At 35.8% G+C, this 24,530-nt stretch overlaps 1 protein-coding gene across 1 annotated transcript in view; it reads left to right on the top strand.

Annotated features, from left to right (window-relative positions):
• KLHL1 (kelch like family member 1) overlaps window positions 1-24,530 on the top strand; it is a 197,156-nt gene that overhangs the window by 75,012 nt on the left and 97,614 nt on the right. The window contains exons 4-5 of the mRNA XM_081815511.1: window positions 10,340-10,552; window positions 16,341-16,386. Coding sequence (XP_081671637.1) covers window positions 10,340-10,552; window positions 16,341-16,386 — 259 coding nt within the window. The remainder of the gene's footprint in view (window positions 1-10,339; window positions 10,553-16,340; window positions 16,387-24,530) is intronic.

Here is a 24,530-nt window from a genome sequence, read left to right as displayed (position 1 = left end):
GCAAAATTATAATTAAAATTTTACATGCTTCTGTAGAGACCATTTAGACCTTACGATTGCAAAATTGTAATGTATTCTTTGATGCAGAATGCTAATGCTGTTTTTAACTGCAAACTAATCAGTGTGGTTATATAAGCAACTTCCATACTCACTCTTTCCTTTTTTTCTGCACATACTTTTTATCCCAACTGTTTGGCTATTTTAGATTATGCATATACCAGGCTTTCCTGATGAATCATTTATGCTTACAAACATAAGAACAAGCGACTGTATAAATACAGGTTGACAAACAATCCTTTTTGGTCTTGAAAAAATTTATTTTCTGTTAAGATAAGGGATAAGCTTCCTTTAAATTTTCTGTAAGCACAAAATGAGCACTACCTGATAAAATATACATTTTTACGCACCAAAGAGGATTCTTATAGTCAATTTTCTGCAAGATGTCCTTGCAAGGAAAACAGAAATATTATCTTGTGCTAAAATTCTGTTTTTCTAGCAAAGTTGTAGAGGATCGTTATTTTTATGTTTTTCTGGGGCATTGTAACTCCTTTAAGAAAAAGTTTATATGATCAGGTGTCCTGGACACTTGGCTGCAGTGAAAAGAAACAGCTCTGAATTCTTAGGTATGCTATTGCCTCCTGATTTAATTGGCAATGATACCATTTCTTCCTGGGCTGGCACAAATATGTGCCTCTCATAAATATTGTGCAGAGATTTTCACGTTCCTCCTAACTTTTCCATCTGCTGCCATTCTCAATGATTTCTATAAGATACCTAAAAGAAACTAAGCAAATACTGATGCAGAGCAATTTATGAAGAAAGGTGGAGGGGCAGATAGGTTTGGGCTTCATCAAGGAGTAAATGTTCCTAATATTAAATTATAAAATCAATACTACTACTCTAATAATTTATGCATGCATAGGATTACACAGTTTGCAAAGCAATTCATATGTTTGGGAATGGTTAGTTACTTTTCTGTTAAACCAAAAAAAAAATGGAAGCAGAACTGTTTAGCTGACTGGGTTGTATTTTTTTTTTTTTAAGATTTTATTTATTTATTCATGAGAGACAGAGAGAGAGAGAGAGACAGAGGCAGAGGGAGAAGCAGGCTCCCCGCGGAGCAGGGAGCCCGATGCAGGACTCGATCCCGGGACTCCAGGATCATGACCTGAGCCGAAGGCAGTCGCTTAACCAACTGAGCCACCCAGGCACCCCTGGGCTGTATTTTTGGTAGTGAAGTTTGTAAATGATTTGTATGTGCTCCCTTCTTCCCTCTTCTACGTGTTAGTAGATAACATATATTGCCTATTTGTGTTTTCAAACAGTGTATCTCCAGTATCAAAAGTAGACCAAATTATTACAAGGGTTAAAGAATCCCAGGAAAATAATTGTTTAGTTTGCATAACATTGTAAAGTTTAGGAATTATTTCCTTCTAAGCTCAATGTGATCAAAAGCAAATCAGAAAAGGTTTACAGACTAGGTGTTGTTACAAAACCCATTTCAAAGTGAAGAGATAATATGTTGGAGTAATGAAGTGCCTTTGCCTGGGAAATCCTGACCAGAGAGTATTGATTGGAATGGGATGTTTCTCCAGTCCTTCTGACCTAAGAATTACTGCTCTTTCCACTATAATTTCTAAGTTATTTTACCTCTTTAGCAACATTTTGTCAGAAAAGGCAAAGTCATAATATATGAGTCATAGACTCATACATTTTTTAAGGAACTTAAAATAACAGAATTATCTTTGTTCCATACGATAATCTTGAAAGATGACCATCAGAAATAATTTCTGAGACTGGACACAGTTTTGGAATTGTTATAAAATGCTTCATTTTAACACTGATACTCTAATATTTTTTTGGGGGGGAAAGAGTTGCTACCAATGAAGTAACCACACTTAATAAATGGAAAAGAACTAATAAAACTGGCAACTGTTCACTTTAGTCTGACAGATTTGGATCTTGATCATTTTCCTGTAGCTAAAGAAAACTCAGATGATATATGCATATATATACCAAAACATTTGTGGCCATTACAATACACTTATTATTAAGAAAGGATCTGGGGGCGCCTGGGTGGCTCAGTTGGTTAAGCGACTGCCTTCGGCTCAGGTCATGATCCCGGAGTCCTGGGATCGAGTCCCACATTGGGCTCCCGGCTCAGTGGGGAGCCTGCTTCTCCCTCTGAACCTCTCCCCTCTCATGCTGTTTCTCTCTCTCTCAAGTAAATAAATAAATAAAATCTTTAAAAAAAAAAAAAGAAAAAGAAAGGATCTGATAGGGCGCCTGGGTGGCTCAGTCATTAAGTGTCTGCCTTCGGCTCAGGTCGTGATCCCGGGGTCCTGGGATCGAGCCCCACATCGGGCTCCCTGATCAGCAGGAAGCCCGCTTCTCCCTCTCTCACTCCCCCTGCTTGTGTTCCTTCTCTCTGTCAAATAAATAAATAAAATCTTTAAAAAAAAAAAAAAGAAAGGATCTGATATATAATTCAAATACGTAAAGAATTCTATTCCATAGTCATTTCCTAAGCACTGACAAAACTGACAAGAAAAACACTGTTATATACATTGACAACTCTTTGAACATTTCTTTTCCTTGTTTTATTATCTAAATAATAGTAATTATATATGTTTATAATATATACACACCTATACAAAAACATATATATGATTGAAATTAGATTTTTATACAGTGATTGCTTAACATTTGTTTTTCCTGCATTTATTTGGAAAATGTCCTTGGGAAAGATTAAAAAGTTGTATGTAAATAAACAACACAAAGTCTGTAAGAATATTTTTTTATTTTTGTTTTATTTGTTCTCATTGTGGAAGGAATAAAGAAAAGAATGTAGGTATTTCAGGGGAAATTCAGCAAAGATTGTATCTTTTACTGTAGCATCATTTTCTGGTTTTGAAGATTAATATCCTTTAGAGAGATTAAAGAATAATAGTTCTTTAGCCTTTAAAAGGCATGATAGAAGAGAGAAAAAATAAAACCCTCAATATTCAAATAGCTGATCAATAGAATAGAAAAATAGATTTGCCTTGGAATTAATGTAAGAAAATTATAAGAAGGCAAATTTTACTTCAGAATGAGGGTAATTTTCTGACAGGGTTATTCAGCATTGATACGGGTTTTCTTATAGGGTAATGGGTTTCCCATCATTGAAAATACTCCCTGGGTAAGCAGTGCACAGAAAAGTATATGGAGTATACATTAAACTAAGTAACTTCAAAGATTGTTTCCAATTTGAGATTATACGAGGTCATAAAAATTCCTGTTTTTAAAAAACCTGGTAGTGGGACGCCTGGGTGGCTCAGTCGTTAAGCGTCTGCCTTCTGCTCAGGTCATGATCCCAGGGTCCTGGGATCGAGTCCCACATCGGGCTCCCTGCTCAGTGGGGAGTGTGCTTCTCCCTCTCCCTCTGCTGCTCCCCCTGCTTGTGCTCGCTCTCTCTCTCTCTCTCTGACAAATAAATAAATAAAAATCTTTAAAAAAAATAAAATAAAAAACCTGGTAGAGAATGATATGAGAATTAGACCATATGCCAGCAACATTTCTTTGGTGCTCTGTGAATCTATGATTCCTTGAGAAACATTTCCTTGTTTGGGGAATTGCTATTCTAGAGAGGAGAGGTGAGTATCTCCTCACTCAAACTCCAACTTGGCCTCCTGTATTCCACTTTCATTCTTATACCTTTGACTTCATTAAATCCCCCATTTTTTTCTCTCTCCTCACAAAATGCGTATATTTCTCTTAACATATTTTCCTTCTCATTAGAAAGTACGTTTCTTAGGAGCCAGAACTTTCCTTTTTTAGTCTTGGTATTCTTTGATCTGACAAATATAGTAGGCGATGAAAAAATACTCGAAGTTTTGTTGACTAAATAATCAGTAAAGAAAATAGGGAAGATAGAGAAATGTGAATATAGACAATACATCTAACAGTAGGAGGCTGAAGTGAAGGGTAGGCTCAGATGCAGAATAGTAATGGCTAATGCCTCTGTTACACTTGCTGGGTGTCAGATCCTTCTCTAAGAACAGTAAATTTAATTTAATCTTCACACTTAATCTTCACAACAGTGCTTTACAGTGGATACTATTTTTATCCCATTTATAGACAAAGAATCCATCTTCTTCATCACACAACCAGTGGATAGCAAGGTTGGGATCTAAATCTTGACCAGCTTTCCAAGTCAGTAGTAATATGTTGACTCTCCATAATCACCATGCCACATCATGGAACTCAGAGGTATCAAGAAAGAGGTGGAAACAGGTTCAGGGGAACACTTAAGAATCAGAGTGCATACATGTTGCAGAGATCAAAGTAAGACAGTAAATCTAAAGTAGATGAACAAAGGAGAACCAGAAGGGGAACCTAACCAAAGGATAAATAGTCCAGGTAATGTAATAGACAAGAGACTGAATGCCTAATCCTAGACTTACTTTGACTATGTATGAGCCCCTCCAGTCTCTACATTCTCATCTATAAAATAACAAGATGTGACTCTCATAAAGAGTGTCTGTTCCCTTTGAACTCTAAGGTAGTATTCAAGAGTTCAGAGAGCAACTTTAACACAGGTATTAAAAATTAAAAATTCAGATGAAGCAAATAATCAAAAGCCAGGGAAAATTGGTTTTAACCTGAAAAGGTTAGGCTTAACACCAATATATCAGTATAGCAACTTTAAGGTACCTGATACACGAAGCCCTTGATACCTGGAAGAGGTGTCTCTCCCCACCCTGTACTTTTAGAAATTTGAAATTCTAGAGGCATAGGAATATATATAGGAATAGATAGATAGATGATAGATGATAGATAGATAGATATAGAGAGAGAGAGAGATAAATCCGGATCTTAACACTAGACCACGTTTTCCTGTCCCTGGCACTCCTTTGGATCATTGGAAATGTATTATTTCTTAAAGGCATCATTCTATAAAATAAAGAGCCTAGAAAGAAATTATAATTTAAAAAATTGGGACTGGGGTGCCTGGGTGGCTCAGCCAGTTAAGCGTCTGCCTTTGGCTCAGGGCATGACCCCAGGGTCCTGGGATCGAACCCCGTGTCAGGATCCAAGCTCAGCAGGGAGCCTGCTTCTCCCTCTCCTCCCAGCTTGTGCTCTATCTCCCTATCTCTGTCTCTCTCTCTCTCTCAAATAAGTAAATAAAATCTTTTTATTTTATTATTTATTTATTTATCTATTAAGATTTTATTTATTTGACACAGCGAGAGAGGGAACACAAGCAGGGCAAGTGGGAGAGAGAGAAGCAGGCTTCCCAGGGAGCAGGGAGCCCAATGTGGGGCTCAATCCCAGGACCCTGGGATCATGACTTGAGCCGAAGGCAGACGCTTAATGACTGAGCCACCCAGGCACCCCAAAATCTTTTTTTTTAAATAAAAGATTGGGACTAATTATCATACTTTCTTAGGTTTATGTGAGAGTTTTTAACATAACTTTTTTTTTTTTTTTTTTACTTTCTCATGATATTTATTATTTTTCTGGGACTGCAATAACAAAGTATTAAGATCTAGGTAGCTTAAAACAACAGAAAAATATTCTCTTATAGTTCTGGAAGCTAAAAGTCTGAAATCAAGATGTGAGCAGAGCCATGCTCTCTCTGGTGGTTCTAGGGAAGAATCCTTTCTTGCCTTTTCCAACTTCTGGTGGTTCCTAACAATCCTTGGCATTCCTTGGCTGGTGGCAGCATGATTTTTTATCTTTATTTTCACACGACTTCTTCCCTCTGTCACCTCTGTCTTCACATGGTGTTCTCATCACTGTGTGTCTGTTTCTGTCTTTTAACACACCAATAATTAGATTAGGGTCCACTCTAATCCAGTATGGCCTTAACTAATTACATCTACAATGACCCTATTTCTAAATAAGGTCACATTATGGGGTTCCAAGTGGATGTGAAGTTTTGGGAGACACTACTCAATCTGGTACATGATGTAACTTCTGCTTCAGAAGTCAAGATATGCATTTTTCAATCTTGTCCTTGACAATAGTAGAATCATGCATATATCAGAAACTCTCAAAAATTTCCTTGCAAAGGATGCAAGGAATTATAGTTTTATAATTCAGACTTCAGACCCAAAATTTACATTTTCATACTTATATAATAAGCTTCAATCACAGGATGTAGGGCAATTCTCAGGCTTACCTTTCAGTTTTCCATTTATTTGATAGTATGGGCCTCCTAAGAATACATCTTTCTAACCAATAACTTTTTAGATAGGCAATTAAATGAATTCCATAGCCTCTGGTGATTTGGAATCAAACCAGAGATTCTGTGGTGGTCTGGCAAAGGATTGACCTTCCCAACATAATGTTGAAAGCAGTGATTAGAAGGTTCTTCTAACTGACCTCCGGTCAAAAAGTGCAAGGTGGTGAAATATAGATTTTAATTCAGTAGACATTCATAGCAAAGCAGTTTCTTTGAGTTAACCATATAGTGTATAATGTATTGTATTTGTAGTAGCTGTTAATGAAGTAAACACTGTTAAAGTTTATGTTTGAACATTAATGAAATATTTTACTACAATTTAATACCCATATTTTAAAGTAAATCAATAACTAAAATATGATAATTGAATGGATTCACTTATATTCTGCTTGACCTATTATTACCATTAATTGTTAGCTAACTTTTAAAATAATGTAGAAAAATGAATTTCTACTGGAATTTTAAATTATTGATATGTTACCAATAATAAGAGGAAGACAATAATATAATTAAGGGAGAAAAATTAATATTAGAATGTTTATGTCAAATTCAGGAAATAAATAACAATAGGTAAGAAAATTCTGCTTAGAAAACAAAATTGTGAATTTTTTATAGCTAGCAAAATTATTTAAAGTATTATGAAGTAGGAAAGATAGTAGAATTTAGTCTTGTAATTAATAAAGATTGCTTGTGACTTAGGTAGTGGCAACTTAAGTTCAGTGCTAAAATTTCCTTTATAATAAATAGTTCAGTCTATGTGTAAAAGATATATATATATAGATATATTCCCATTTAATGGAGAGACTGACAAAGTTGTAGAATAAATTTATTTCACTATATGGTCTAAATTACACTTTCAGTATTATTTCTCACAATTTTTCTGTGCTCATTCTTAATCAAATTGACACACCAAATATGGCCCTTTATACTATATTACCTGCTATTATGTCTTTGTTTATATGCTTTCCCCTGGTCGTAATACTACATCTTTCCATTTCCCATTTTCTAAGCTACCTCCTACCTAATATTCTAGGTCCATTCGAAAAACCTGCTTTTCCAGATTTGACAAGTCATTTCCTAAGCACTGCACATTTTATAGGTGTCCCATGTGTGGTAAGCTTTTTGATGCAAATCCATTTTGTTCTCCTCGCTACAGTTATCCAGGACCATATGTTAGGTGTTCAGGAAATCTATATAGAATGAATTATTGAATAAATTAAAGTTATTGTACAAAAGGTAAACAGGCCAAAGAATTTTGATGCCTCTCCCCACTTGGTCTTCTCACATGAGGAGTTAGCTGAAGTGAACAAGTAATGTTAAGGAAACTGGCGTGACTTTGCTTTTCTTTAGTGAATCAAACATAATGAAATTAAAACAGTTTGCAGAAGCGAGATTGCAAAAAACAGGAAAATATTAGGCAGGGTACCATGAAAAGGAGACTTGATGGAGAAAACAAACAAACAAAGAGCAAAGAGAACTTTAGAAGTCCAAAATACATAAAGTTCATAATAAACTACATAATATGTGGGACAGTATGAGAGATCCAATAATATCTGATACTAGCTCCCAATGTCCAGTTTATTTATAGCAGTTTTTACAAACCACATGGCTTATTCCCAAACATGTAGTATGGCTTGCAAAGATATAAAATTATAGGAATATGCTCTAAATCAGATGCAGGGATAAAAGAAAAAAAATAAAATCTGCTGTAGCGATATTAAATGAAACTATTATTGGAGCTGTCTGAAGAAGAAATCAAACTATAAAAGGCTATAGCCTTCCTAACAGATAGATTTCAATTTAACTCTAAGTTTTCTAGAGGCCAAATAAAAAGAGAAATCTGATCAATTTCATAATTTACAGCATCCATGATAAAAGCAAACCAATTTACTCAGGAGAAGTGCAATTATTCTTGCTACTAAAACCCGCAAGAAATTTCTCCCAAGAGTCATCATAAAGAGGCCACTGTAAAATATAACGAAATACGTCTTAAACAATATCTTTGATAGACACCACTAAGAGTTTCATAGACCTGCTTTTTTTTTTTTTATGGTACCCCATAATATATACTGATGGTTTAGCACTACAATTCTGTGTGTGGTTTAATAGAGGCATAGATTTTTCAGTAACTGGAAAAATGGGTGGACAAAAAATCTTTCAAAGATTCTTCAAAAACATCTTTATCTTACTAGAGTCCTTTAGAGAAACTTAGTGGCCCCACATCTCAGAACACTCAGTTGGTTAACTCACTAAATAGATATTGGACATCTATAATTTACATAGTACTTGTATTAGGCACAGAGGAAACACAGGGGACAAAAATTTCCAGGAAATCAGCTATTCTTCAATGTCAATCAAATGTAAAGAAATAGGACAAATGACCGGAATGAAAGTAAAAGGTGACATTCTTTTGTGACAGCTGAAGGCACCTCAAGCCTTGGATTCAGTTCCAAGGATATACTCAAAAGGTGGGTCAGGTCTCTTTTAGAAAATAGGTTTCGGATCTGCTCTGACATACAGATTAACGGGCACGGGCTGAATCTGCTACTTAACATTAGCATTGTAGCATAGTCATAATGCCTTTTGGGGAAGAGATCTAGTTCCATCTGTTTCAGGTTTTTTCCTACAATAGGCATGTATTGGGATTTCTACCACAACTGTGCCTTGAAAACTATGATCTGAGAAACCTCACTTCTATCTTCCTTGGAATTGAGACATGGGGCAGGAAGGGAGGTGGAACAAAAGAGGGAGTCAGTCAGATCTCTGTCTTCTCTAACCATATATCTGCCACCAAAGCCTCTCTGCTAGCACGTAAGAAGGTTTTTGACAAGTCATTTTAAAACTGTGTTTGAAAACCACCGCACTGCTGTGCACTATTTCCAAAATTTTATTTTTCTCCGCAAAGATCACCAACACATCTATTCAATAACTATGTACTGTTCACCTGCTGTGTTCCAGGATTGAGATATGCAAGCTAATTGTCAAGGTGGTTGTCTCAAGGAGCTTAAAGTTTGTGATAAGACCCCTAAGGGCACTGAAGATTAGGCCACAGTTTGGTAACTACTGTCTCAGAGATATAAATACCATGCACTGTGCACGCATGGTGGATGGGGTAGCCAGATCCAATGTGAGTGGACAGAGGGCTCGAGAGTTCCATATGAACTGAGTCTTGGAAAATGGCAGAAATTAGGAAAACAAGGTGCATAAAAGTCATTTTAAGCAATAGATGAGTGAGGGGGGGGCATGTCAAACAGGATGGCAAATTGAAAGAGTAAGTAATGGTGACTAGATAGAACACAAGAAAGGTTAAAAAGTGTAGTCTTCAACTTAGGAAGAGGTCAGATCATAAAGAATTAGTGTATTTAACCAAGAGATTTGAACCAAAGGCAAAAGGAGACCAAACTAAACCAAGCAAAAACTTTAGAGGAATGCCATGAAATTTATGTTGTAGAACTATCATTCTAGCATGATCATAGAGGATACAGTAAAGAGGCTAAGAATAGAGTCAGGCAGAGTAATTAGAAGGTTATGGCAGCAATCTGGAAGAAAATAAATGGGAATCTAAATTAATCCAGAGAAACTGTCATGAGAGGAAGGAGGTATGAGAGATAATAAAAGGGTGGAACATACGTGCTTTTGTGAAGTCTATGGCCTATCTGTCCTGTTTTTTCCCTTCTAAGTAAACAATGATGCATCTTATAGTGTTACTTACTTCCTATGTAATTTCATTCCCACTTTCTGGTTCATGTATATGTCGTCAAGCTTTAAAAAATTTGAATGCTGTCTCTTCATAGTCACCAAATCTTACACAGCAGTCCACTTGAAACTTGAACATTTAATCACTTAGTACATTCTGCCTGCATCATAAAGCTCAACAGTATAATCCTCCAGTTATTATAAGATCCGTGCTGTCTCTGATACATTTTCACTTCAATTACAATTACAAGGCTTTCATTTTAACAGCTTCTAGTTTCTGAAGGATTAAGTCTCAAGGATTGTTTTATAATGAGAACAAAAGTTATTGACGACTTTTCTCATTTCTTTCTGAGATGCTTTCCCAGCAAAATCAAAGTGAAGCCAAATTTATGCCAAGATGTTTTCTCCCTGCAGGAAAACATAATGGAAGTTATGAGAAATCAAGAGTTTTTACTGCTTCCAGCTGAGGAGCTCCATAAACTCCTGGCCAGCGATGATGTAAATGTTCCTGATGAAGAAACCATCTTCCATGCATTAATGATGTGGGTCAAGTACGACATGCAGAGGCGATGCAATGACTTGAGTATGCTTCTTGCCTTTATAAGATTGCCACTGCTTCCACCACAGGTAATTGCACGTGATGCTGTGTTAACAGCTACTCTGTACTGAAAGATCCTATATTAAAAGTAACATCAAAATGTAAATAATAATAATAATAATAATTTAAAATAAAAAATAATAATACCCATAGAGCATTTAGTAAAATAGTAATGTTCAATTAATACATATTCGCACATGCACACACACTTGAAAGTAGAAAGTCCCTGTTTTATGCCTCTCCATTACCATTTTTTTTAAGGTTTTATTTACTTATTTGACAGAAAGAGAGAGAGTTCACAAGCAGGGGGAGCGGTAGGCAGAGGGAGAAGCAGACTCCCTGCTGAGCAAGGAGCCCCATGGGACTCGATCCCAGGACCCTGGGATCATGACCTGAGCCAAAGGCAGCCACTTAACTGACTGAACCACCCAGGCACCCCTCCATTACCATTTTCTTACAATTATTTAATTCTTTAAAAAAACTGACATCACAACCCATTTATTCTTCTTCACATTTTTGTTTTTTAGTTTTAACCCAATACTCTTTTTAGGAAAATTTGGTGATGGAAAATGATGGGTGATAGGTCTGAAGCTCTTCTCTACAACCTATTGTCTATGAGAATGTCTTAATTTCTCTGATATCCAATTTCTTCATCTATAAAATAAAATTGTACTACCATACAAAAGTTTTGTGAGGATCAGATTAGACAATACATGTAAAGTACTTAATCTCAATATAGTATCTAGAAGATTTTTAAAATGTTGCAATTAATTCCCTGCTTCCCTATTTTGGAGATCAATTGATCTATCTATCTATCATCTATCTATCTATCTACTTCTATCTTCCTATCTTATGCTATAATATGATCATTCTCTGATGAAAACACACCCTTGGGTTATATTTTAAGACCCAATACATAGGATTTCAAACCTCAATAAACAGACAAGACATATTAATGAATCATACAGTTATGAAGTAACAGGGTTTAGCAGTTGGAATTATGGAATCTTTAATAATTGGAGCTAAGGAGAATCCAGACACCAAGTGAACCAACTGCCTCATTTTACTGATGAGTTATGTAGGACAGGCGAACTGGTAAAAACAAGTTCATTCAGCTTATAAGAATAAGAGTAACTATTTTTCTCTGATTTAGAGTCTTATGTCTTTAAGTTGTGATGTTGCAAAATTATCTATGCACAGCAATGTTAATCTGGGGTTTCTGCCTTCTAAGGCTATCCAGAAATAAGCCTGAAGGTAGCTCCTACCTCTGAAATGGTAGATAAAATTGTGTGTATACATTTTGTCTGGGGGATGTGAGGGGCCTATAATATTCACGTGATTCTTCATTTGGCTCCATACTACCATCAACACTTTCACTAATCCATATATAACTAAGAATGTAAGATAGGGAATTAGGACTTTGGGAAAGAATGACAGACAAGCACATGTTAAGAAGTGAAGTGAGAATTATGGTCATATATTAAGATTGGGAAGTTAAAAAAAAAAACGGTGTACCAAAATTGGGAAAATAAATGAAGCTTTATAAATAAAGGAATAATTGTGTTTAATTTGGCTGCTAAAATGAATAAAGCAGTAAAAACAGAGGAGAAGAATTTCTGGAAGTCCTGCCTAAGCAAATTATATGAGCTTATCTTAACACCAGGATCTTAAAAAGGAAGAGAAATGGGCGCCTGGGTGGCTCAGTTGGTTAAGCGACTGCCTTAGGCTCAGGTCATGATCCTGGAGTCCCAGGATCGAGTCCCGCATCGGGCTCCGTGCTCGGCAGGGAGTCTGCTTCTCCCTCTGACCCTCCCCCCTCTCCTGCTCTCTCTCTCTCATTCTCTCTCTCAAATAAATAAATAAATAAAATCTTTAAGAAAAAAAAAAAGGAAGAGAAATGCATTTAGGTAAGTAAACAAAGAATAAATTGTGAGTCCAAGCACTGGATTTTTCTCAATCTTTCATCCTAGGTTATGATGCCAGATATCCTTAGAGCCTGGGGATCTTCTCCCAGGATAGAAATGGCCAATGAACACTGTTAGCCAATAATAAGTAAATAGCCTTAACCGTTGATAGATGTTGTGGCAATTGGTACCTTAGACCACTGCCCACCCATTCCAACTGTTAGTTGAAATGTGGGGAGCTTTGGGTTTTCCACACAAGGTATCATGTCATCTGCGAAGAGTGAGAGTTTGACTTCTTTGCCAATCTGAATGCCTTTTATTTCTTTTTGTTGTCTGATTGTTGAGGCTAGGACTTCACCCCAAAATTGCTAGCACTCATACGACAATTCAGCAATGTGGTGGGATACAAAATCAATGCACAGAAATCAGTTGCATTTCTATACACTAACAATGTGACTGAAGAAAGAGAAATTAAGAAATCAATCCCACTTATAATTGCACCAAAACCCATAAGATACCTAGGAATAAACCTAACCAGAGGTAAAGGATCTGTACTCTAGAAACTAGAGAACACTTACGAAAGAAATTGAAGAAGGCACAAAGAGATGGAAAAACATCTCATGCTCATGGATTAGAAGAATAAACATTGTTAAAATGTGTATGCTGCCCAGAGCAATCTACACATTCAATGCAATTCCTATCAAAATAACATAGACATTTTTCACAGAGCTGGAACAAACAATCCTAAAATTTGTATGGAACCAGAAAAGATCCTAAATAGCCAGGGGAATGTTGAAAAAGAAAACCAAAGCTGGGGACATCACAATGCCTGACTTCAAGCTATATTACAAAGCTGTGATCATCATGGGGCTCCTGGGTGGCTCAGTCGTTAAGCGCCTGCCTTCGGCTCAGGTCATGATCCCGGGGTCCTGGGATCGAGCCCCGCATCGGGCTCTCTGCTCGGCAGGAAGCCTGCTTCTCTCTCTCCCACTCCCCCTGCTTGTGTTCCCTCTCTCACTGTATCTCTCTCTGTCAAATAAATAAATAAAATCTTTAAAAAAAAAATTAAAAAAAAAACAAAGCTGTGATCATCAAGACAGCATGGTACAAAACAGACATATAGATCAATGGAACAGAATAGAGAGCCCAGAAATGGACCCTATGGTCAACTAATCTTTGACAAAGTAGGAAAGTATATCCAATGGAAAAAAGACAGTCTCTTCAATAAATGGTGCTGGGATAATTGGACAGCCACATGTAGAAGAATGAAATTGAACCATTTTCTTACACCATAGACAAAGATAAACTCAAAAATGGATGAAAGACCTCAATGTGAGACAGGATTCCATCAATATCCTAGAGGCAACCAACAAATCAATATAAAAAGAACATTCATAAATCACAATGTATGATATACAGAATAGATTATACTCCTGAGTAATTTATATGTTTTGTTTGGTTTTACTTCTCCAAAGCAAGCATAGGTAAACTACTTCCTGATAAATCTGACAATTTTCCACGTTTGTCAGTATTAATGTTCACTACTTAGTGTATTATATATCTTATTTTTACAAAGGAAAAAGAAACAACAAAAAAAGAACTTTTAACTCTTACAAACGAAAAAGGTAAAAATTAATCAAACACATTAATACAGTCTATTTTTGGTCTTTGTTTCCTTTTAATTTGTTTTTGTTCTTTTTTTTTCTCTCTGATCTGCTTGCTGTCTGATTAATTAATCATTATACAGGCATCATCAAAGAAATAGTCTTCTCGGGGCGCCTGGGTGGCTCAGTTGGTTAAGCGACTGCCTTCGGCTCAGGTCATGATCCTGGAGTCCCGGGATCGAGTCCCGCATCGGGCTCCCTGCTCGGCAGGGGGTCTGCTTCTCCCTCTGACCCTCCTCCCTCTCATGCTCTCTGTCTCTCATTCTCTCTGTCTCAAATAAATAAATAAAATCTAAAAAAAAAAAAAAAGAAAAGAAATAGTCTTCTCTACAAAACTAGACTATAATAGTTTTTTAAAAGTGTGGAATAAAAAAAAAGAATAAAATAAAAATGTGGAATAATGTTATTCTTCTCTAAAAGAAACTTGAGAAACAGCGTCTTTAAAACAGAAATGCACGGGCAATATATGGTTCTAAAATCTTACAGATTTATCTTAAATAGTATTTAGTTTCATGATCATTTAACCCACGATGACATTCACAGTTCAAGTTACAACATTAAGAAAATACAAAAACTTCTTATTTCAACAGTTTTTGTCAATGAGGTATAATGTAAAACATGATATGCACAAGCACAAACTTGTACATACACACATTACTATCTTCTATAAAAAGAGCAGAGAAGTCGGAACCTAATCTGAAAGCCTCAACTGCCTTCCGCTCAGGTCATGATCCCAGGGTCCTGAGATGGAGCCCTGCATTGGGCTCTCTGCTTGGCGGGAAGCCTGCTTCTCCCTCTCCCACTCCCCCATCTGTGTTCCCTCTCTCGCTGTCTCTCTCTCTCTGTCAATTAAATAAATAAAATTTTAAAATATTTATATATTTATTAATAATCATCATTCTCTCTTCAACCCACTATAATCAGTCCTTTGAACTATTCCAAATCACCCAAAACCTCCATGCTGTCATACTTTTCCCCATCTCACTTGTTTTCATCTTACTTGGCTTCCCAGCAGCTTTGACAAAATTGATCTGACCACTCTTACTCAACTGTTACTGCTAATTTTTTCTACTCTTTGATGTTGCAATGCCCCAGGACACCATATTTTCTCCATAAAGAATAACATTCCTCTATACTTTTAAATACTATATAGCAGTCAATTATAAATTCCAAATTTATATCTTTAGCCCTAAACTCTTCTTGAGAGATAGATACACATACCCAGTTAACAACTTGACATCTCTAACTAGATATCCAATAGCCATTCAAAACTTCACATGGTCAAAATGGAAGATTTCAAAATCCCAAGACTTCCTCTCTGCCCCCATTCTCAGTAAATAGCCCTAGGAACCATCTAGTTGCTCATGCCTAAATTCTAGAATCACTTTTAATTCTCTACTTTGCATTGCATTTAATATTCAATTCCTTAGGAAGTCCTTTTTGCTGTATTCTAAACTAGATCCTAAATTCGTTCTTTCTTTCTTTCTTTTTTGTTTTTTCTCGGTCTTTCTACAGCCCCATCTTAAAATAACCTACCACCATCCTTCTCCAGCACTATTGGAATAGTCTCCTACCTGTTATTCTAACTTTTATGCTTAATTATAGCATTAATTTCTAACTAGCAACTAGATAGAACTTTTAAAGTATGAATGCATTAATTTCAAACTTAAGATTTATACCCTTAGGACAAAATCCTAATATCCCTGTCCTACAAGGTGTATATCAGTACCATGATTACTACTTCCCTGACCTAATCTCCTCCCAGCACTTAGTACCCTCTAGGGTCACTGATATTCTTTCTGTTTCTTGTACAATTCAGGTTTATTTCTTCGATAGCACATTTGTACTAGCCGATTCTGGGGGCTAGAATCAGAGGCCTGCCAGCAGAAGAGGATGGTGGTGATATGAATAGTCTTCTCAGGTGTAAGCAATGAAAGGGGGGGCATAGTTTATAGATAATTAAAGACAATAATAAATAGCTGAAAGTCAGTCTACTTTTATTATTACTATACCTTGACAATCCTATACGACGCCATTGATAACATATTCCTACCTACTGGGATGAACTGCCCACCACACCCTTTTTCTTGTCCTCTACTGCCTAGAAGATGTTCAACTTTATCATAGCATGGCTTGCTCTTTCTAATTAGTCACATGCCACATCCAATGTGTCCTGCTCTTAGCACTTTCACCTACTATTTTCTTGCTTAGTTTTAGTCTGTTTTTATCTATTTCCTTATATTTTTCAGAACACCAGACCTGAAGTTCTTGTTCACAAAGTTCTTGGCATAATTGGTACTCAGAAAGTGTTTGTTGAATCAACAAATGAAAAGTTTATTTTAGGTCTTAGGAATTTTAGCTTCATTTTACCATCTCTTGATATAAGATTTACCTGGAATGAGAGAGAAACCTACATTAGTGCACTATGATGGAGCTAACAGTGGGTACTAGGAACACAGTCATAAAGAGCACATTGATTCAGACTTTACTAAAATTCCCTTATTGAATGGACAATGGGAAGGCAAATTGAATAGGATATACTCTCTCATCTCTTTGCTTTATTAGGGATATTCAAAGAACTTAGATTCATCAGAATTCCTTTAATTCAATGAAGTATTTAAAAATAACTTGGCGGGAGCCTAGGTGGCTCAGTCGTTAAGCATCTGCCTTCGGCTCAGGTCATGATCCCAGGGTCCTGGGATCGAGCCCCGCATCGGGCTCCCTACTCTGCAGGAAGCCTGCTTCTCCCTCTTCTACTCCCCCTGCTTGTGTTCCCTCTCTTGCTGTGTCTCTCTCTGTCAAATAAATAAATAAAATCTTTAAAAAATAAAAATAAATAAAAAAATAAAAATAAAAATAACTTGGCTACGAGAAAAATTTGTTCCATTTTCACTGCTAACATAATAAATCAGAAAACAAAGTCCATTTCATGAAAAAAAACAAAAACAAACGTGAACTTAAATTAGTTCATAAGCATTTTTGTACATATTATATAATATAGATAGCGATTACCAAGAGGCCACACAGTGTAAGAACAATTATTTTTCTTAATTAAACATTAAAGAAGAATTTCATTTTTTATTCATGCCTATTTTATATAACAATGATAAAATTAAAGGATATAATAATTTGTAAGAGGACTAACAAAAATTGTGGAACGTTTGTAATGAAGCAAAAGCTATTTAAATCATTAAACCATTTCCAGTGATTTTAATTTAGGATTTGGGGAACTCAATTAACTGATGAAGCTACTTTAATATTTTAGTAACTAAAGTTTATAGAGATGAAATCTGGAGATGAAAATAGGATCCTGACACTAAAGAATACTCCTGATCTGTGGGCACATCTAATAAGTAAAGCTATAGTAGAGGAAATTTACCTTGATCCATTTATAAAATTATTTTGATAAGTAATTTATTTGGGATATAGATAAAATACATATGTTCCTAAATCCCTTTTCAACATTGCTATTTTTATAAAATATTTTTGCTTGTAATTCTTTGAGGAAAAGCAAGGCAGCCTGTGTGGCTGAAGCAGAGTGATCCAAGGGGTGAGTTGTTAGAAAAATTTAGAGAAGGTGAGGATAGAAACCATTGAATGACTTGTAAGCAATTGTAAGGACTTCGGTACTTCCTTGGAGTGTAATGGAAGCCATTGCAGAGTTTTGAGCAGAGAGCTTGATCTGATGCACACAATTAAATGGACTCTCTAGTTGCTGTGTTGAGAGTATACTGCAGGGAAACAAGAGTAGAAAACGGAAATCAGTTAGGAGGTGATAGCAATAGCAGAGGTGAGATATTTGAGAAGTCGAAGAGTAACAAGGTAGGAACAATGAAGATAGTGAGAAGTGTTTTCATTCTATTTTAAAGTACAGTCGATTAGATGGGAGAATAAGAGAGGAATCAGAGACGATTCCAGGTTTTTTGGCTTGAGCCCCAGTTGAGGAAGGATACTATGGAACGCTGACTTAAAGATTTCTTTAAGTCTTCACGTGGAGGTGTGGGGTGGGCAGTTGAATGCATCATTCAAGTGTTGTGGAGGTACGCTAGGAAATATAAATTAGGAAATTGTTGGCATATAGATATAATTTAAAGCCATGATATGAGATAGTATCACCAAAGAAGTCAGTATACATATATACAGAAAGAGAATGAAGAATGATGTTCTGGGCATTGAAATATTACCAAACTAGAGATAAAAAGAAAGAATGTAATAACTGAAATGAAAACACTAGTCAAATAGAATAAAAACCAAGGGAGCTTGCTGTGCAGAGAGCAGGGAGTAAACCATCAGAGAGGACTGAGTGATCAGCTGTATCAAGTGCTGCTGAGAGGTCAAATAGAATGATGCCCGATGATTGACTTTTGAGGAATTTAAGGATAAGAAAGTCATGGGTAACTTTGACAAGATTAGTTTCTATAGAATAGAGCTAAGCAAATAGGGAAAATGGAATTTAAAATAGTAAATACATAGAATCTTTGAAACTGCAAAACTGAACAGAAAAATTAATCCGTAGGTGGCTGGGTTTATCAGCCAAAAGCCCAATGAAGAGAAACAAAAACACAGTGAAATTTTAACATGGAAAGTTTATATAAAGAATCATTAACTATAAAAAGGATTTAGAGTAAGGAATAATTAGAAAGTAGGAAGTTAAAAGAACTCTAAAAAATATAGAAATAGCAGATTTCTGAGGCATACCTCAGAAATATTGTGGTTTTAGTTCCAGACCACCTCAATAAAGTGAATATCACAATAAAGTGAGTCCAGTGAATTTTTTGGTTTCCCAGTGCATATAAAAGTTATGTTTACTCTATACTGTAGTCCATTAAGTATGCGATAGCATTATGTCTTTAAAAAACAATGCATGTACCTTAATTAAAAAATACTTTATTCCTAAAAATGGTAACCTTCATCTGAACTTACAGTGAATCAAAATCTTTTGGATGGTGGAGTGTCTTACCTCCATGTTGATGGCTGCTGACTGATCAGGGTGGTAGTTGCTGAGGGCTGGGATGGCTATGGCAATTTCTTGAAAAAAGGCAACAGTGAAGTTTATTGTATTGATTGACTTTTCCTTGTACTACTAATTTCTCTGTAGCAAGCAATGCTGTCTGATAGCGTTTTACCCACAGTAGAACTTCTTTCAAAATTACAATCAATCCTCACAAACCCTGCCACTGTTTTATCAATGAAGTTCATAAAGTAATACTCTAAATTCTTTATTTCAACAGTCTTCACCAGGAGTAGATTCCATATCAAGAAAACCACTTTCTTTGCTCATCTGTAAGAAGCAACACCTCATCCTTTCAAGTTTTATCATGAGGTTACAGAAATTCAGTCACATCTTCAGGCTCTATTTCTAATTCTAGTTCTCTCTCTGTTTCTACCACATCTTCAGTTACTTCCTCCAGTGAAGTCCTAAATCTTTAATTTGTAACAAACACAATATCTACAAAGCATTATAAAGCAAAGCACTTAAAAGAAAGCTTGCCTGTATAAGGAGCAGCCACTTACTACCTTAGGGCTGAGATGGGGCACCAAGGAAGCACCCCACCTGCGATCCAGACCTCCTTGAAGAGGTTACGGCCATGGCTACCTGGATGGCAGTGAAATCACTGTGGTGCAGCCATGGCAGAACTTTCTAGAAACCTGTCCTTTAGAACTTACTAGAAATCTTCCCTCTAGGTGTCCTCAAAGAGATATCTTGCTACAAAATCACCTGAGGGGACTGCTGGGGTAAGCTTCTAGGTTCTCTTGGCCACCATGCTCTGCCGGAGGCAAACACTGGAGTAACTGCATTCATTGCAGGAACCTGGTGAGTAGGCACACTCAAACCAGGGAGCAAAATCTTTCTCCCGAAGGTGTCTCTCCAGCGTCCTCTACTGAAAAAGCCTAGTGTAGTGCTAGCTGGCAAAGAAAAAAGTGTATTTAAAGGACCATTTTAACATCCATTTCACAAAACAGTTGAAAAAGATCATTTTGGAGCTGAGGGTCAATAAACTGAAAAACAAACAAACAAACAAAAAATTAATTAATTAATTAATAAACACCAAACTGTTGTAGGGGGGAGGAGAGAGATCAAGCATGTTTGCATACTTACAGGTGTGATTCCGAAGAGAGGAAATTTGATGATGTAAGACAGAGGGAAGAACTGTTGGAATATTTTCTTTGAATGTGCTAGAGTAGGGTAGGATTTCATGCACAAGTGGATAGATTGGCTTTAGAAAAGAGGATTATCTATGAGAATAGGTGAAAAGCAAAAACACGTGTACAGATCTTGGTAAGTGAGCAGATGCAATGGTATACATGAGTGTTTATTTGGATCCTATTTTTGACTCTGATATTAATTCAAGATTTGATCATGGAAAGTTTGTTTAATTTCATTGGGCCTCAGTTTTCACATCAGGACAAGAAGATGGGAATATTCTTTCTGTCAGTAACATTGCATGAATGAAAATAGGTTTTCTTTTCCTAAGAATTGATGCCTACTCAATAAATAATTGACATAAATAATTTTATAGAGAATTAAGATATGTATGCCTCCCCATCTGAAAAAATATTTTTATTCTTTTTATTTTTTAAGATTTTATTTATTTGACAGAGAGACAGCGAGAGAGGGAACACAAGCAGGGGGAGGGGCAGAAGGAGAGGGAGAAGCAGGCTCCCTGCTCAGCAAGGAGCCCGACGCGGGGCTTGATCCCAGGATCCTGGGATCATGACCTGAGCCCAAGGCAGACGCTTAATGACTGAGCCCCCCAGGCACCCCTGAAAAAGATAATTTTGACAAGGCCTCAAATCTCTCGTGAAATTTCATTCAATAAACAACAAAACAACTTGAAGAACTTTTTGCTCACCAAATAGATATGGATTCCTTCCATTGTAGTCATTTTTTCCTAATAATCATCGTTCACAACTTTTAAATGACAAAAATCCTATGACTTAAAAAATAGATAAACTGTTTAAAATTACTTTGCAAACTTGTATAATTTAAATCATTCCTAAGAGGAAAGGAAGCAAAGTATAAGCTATGAGAAGGAATAACAAGTGAATTGAATTTTATCACACGTGTATTGAAATGACTATACTGTAATTTTAATTTCCAAGAGCATCAAATAAATAAAACAGTTTATTATTATAATGACTCTGAAAATGGAAAAACTACCCCCCAGAGAAGAACAATTTAACATTAATGACTATCCAGAGAATCAGGCAAATGCACTCTTTTCCATTCTAATTAAATGGAAATACCTATAGGTCACCCAGAATAAAAGTTGTTACTTTAATAATATTCAAAAAGTAACAGTACACTGCTAATGTTAAAAAATGATAAATACTTGTGTATTATTTTGCATAACTATTCAGATTTATTGGACTGATTTTTTTTTTCAAAATATAAAGGTAAATTATCTTAGAATAATGTTATTGGTGCTGAGGATCATGCAATTTCATATTCTATTAAGAAAATGGCACACATGTTAATTTGATATTTCCCACAAATACATCAAATTTTCCAGTTCAGTACCCCTGATAAAATGGAGAAAATTTAATTTACTTTCTATGTGTTCAATTTTAAGTTAATGAAAACAATTCTGAGTTTGCTATTTTTTAAAAAGATTTTTTCATTTATTTATTTGACAGAGAGAGAGACAGCAAGAGAGGGAACACAAACAGGAGGAGTGGGAGAGGGAGAAGCAGGCTTCATGCTGAGCAGGGGGCTTGATCCCAGGACTCTGGGATCATGAACTGAGCCGAAAGCAGACGCCCAACAACTGAGCCACCCAGGCGCCTCTGAGTTTGTTATCATCAGAAAATCTTAGTCTTCTCTAATTTAACTTCATCAAATAGAATTCATTAAGTGGGCATATTACTTTTTCTTTTTAATCCAAACAATAATTTATGAAACATTGGTGTGATTTTTTTTAATTTTGTTAATTTGAAGTTATGTTTACTCCAATATTTCCAACCCACTGTTGTCTTCCTTATCAGGCCAATTCATATCAGCTTAGAATGTATTTTTCCATAATCACCAGGGAAAATATGTGAATGATCACATGACACCATACTAAAATGTGTATACTAAAATGTATATCTACCTCACTTTCACATTTCTATTGCAGAAAAGACCTTCAAAACCAAATCCCTAATATTTTGCGGGTAGAAATTGAGGCTTTGAAAATTAAAGGAGACTATTTTAGATAATAATTTAAATTTAAAACCCACTGACTCATGTACAAGAGAATTTAGGAATTCTTACTCTCAAAAGATAATTTTTTCCACCTATGATAAGATCCAGCCTGAAGTCGGGCTCTGCATTGAGCTGGAGCCTGCTTGAGATTCTCTCTCTCCCTCTGCCCCCCTTTATATATATAGTATGTCATATTCTATTAGTCTATTCTTAAACTCTTTTCTGATATAGTTTATATATATATTTCTCAAATGTGACAAAGAGCTGCAATAATTAGCTTAAGCAAATCAGGATTGTGGGTGGTGGAGATTTCATCAGTGAAAGCCAGAAATTAGAAACAGAATAGAAGACAGATTAAAAAACAGTATCTTCATTACATATTTTTAAGGTTTCATGCATTAAAGCTATAGAATTCATGACCAGTAACTCTGTATTTAAAGGTTTATGTTATTTTCCTCAAAATATGTAACATACTATTTCTTTCAAAAATTATTTGAAAAAAAATATTTGATAGACTTTCGTATTTATTTATTTATTTTTAAAGATTTTATTTATTTATTTGACAGAGAGAGACACAGTGAGAGAGGGAACACAAGCAGGGGGAGTGGCAGAGGGAGAAGCAGGCTTTCCGCAGAACAGGGAGCCCGATGCAGGGCTCGATCCCAGGACCCTGGGATCATGACCTGAGCCGAAGGCAGACGCTTAATGACTGAGCCACCCAGGCACCCTAGACTTTCTTTTTTAAAGATTTATTTATTTTTAGAGAGATACAGAGTATAAGGATTATATATGTGCTCTTTAAGCCAAAATATCCCATATTTCCCATGGCATAAAGGGGAAACTTTTGATGCTAAATTATAAATTGCTAAAACAACAACAAAACATGCTCTGTTTTTGAATTATTAAGCCTTATTTCATCTACATTTGGTCTTTGAAATAGATTTGCTGTAGACTAGCATTTTCTAACACTTTATCCATGGACAAATAGTATCTAAAGGTATCCATCACAAAACTGTTTCATGTTTTAAAAAAAAAGTTTATAAACCCATCTCGCAGGGCACATGGGTGTCTCAGTTGGTTAGGTGTCTGCCTTTGGCTCAGGTCATGATCACAGGGTCCTGGGATGGAGTCCTGCATTGGGCTTCCTGCTAGGCAGGAAGCATGCTTCTCCCTCTCCCACTCCCCCTGCTTGTGTTCCTGCTCTCGCTATCTCTCTCTGTCAAATAAATAAATAAAATCTTTAAAAAAAAAGTAAAATAAACCCATCTTGCCATCCCTTCCCTTTAAAATTTTGTAATACAGATTGTCATAGTAATCTCTTAATAGAGTAACTCCTTTAAACTCATGAATTTTCTGAAGAAAAACTTATTTCAAGTAATGACTATTAAAGTCTCATGGAAAGAATTATCTACAGAACACACTAGGGAAGCACTGCTCTGGGTTGTTATTATTTTTTAAGGTTTTGGAATTCTTTATGACAAAGGTTAATAAACAATAGATTTTCGTTTAGAGTAAATTATCCTAAATTAAAGGCACTCTAGGTGTGTTTATATTAAAAAAAATAGGCTCTCTTCCATTTCTATGAGTCTATCTACTACAAAGTAGCCTGCAAAATTGGCTTTGCTGAGCTGGAAAAGCAGCATATTCAGTGAATTCAATAAGCTGACCTATAAAGACCAGGAAATAGAGTCATAAATAATAATGAGTGTGTTCTTCTCAATTCAGTCAGCTGTACGGATTTTCCAAACCATTAAACAACTTCCCAATTTGCTACAAATCAGCGTTGTACTCTTTTCAAAAGGAAGCTAGAATAAGAGACGGCAAGTATGTGGTAAGAATTTAGGGAATGATGAATATTTGATCACAAGGAACACCTAAAATCTGGTTACAGTGAGCAGTCACTCATAACATTCATCTATTATAAGAATAAAAGATGGGATTTTATCTTGACCATTAGATTTCACCCCATGATAATATTCATGCAAATGCTCATTATTTCCTGTATATGCTAAAATATATATAAAATTGGGCAGATAAATAAGTTATGCCTGAAATATAAAGATCAATTTGAATGGTAAATGCCCATTTCATCTGATTGGTCATTTTTTTAGGAGACTGGAATGGCATCTTGTCCTGATGTCATCTCCAGAAACAAAGACTAGATATATGTTATCTTTTTAAATAAAGTCCTTATCAACAGCTATTGTCTTCTTACTCCATGTGGCACCAAGCTTTTTTTTTTTTTTTTTTTTTT

This window comes from Leptonychotes weddellii, chromosome 3 (assembly GCF_054177405.1).
Source record: "Leptonychotes weddellii isolate Sample4059 chromosome 3, ASM5417740v2, whole genome shotgun sequence".
Lineage (NCBI taxonomy): Eukaryota > Metazoa > Chordata > Mammalia > Carnivora > Phocidae > Leptonychotes > Leptonychotes weddellii.
The sequence above is the reverse complement of the archived record's forward strand: the minus strand, read 5'-3'. Positions and strand labels throughout refer to the sequence as shown.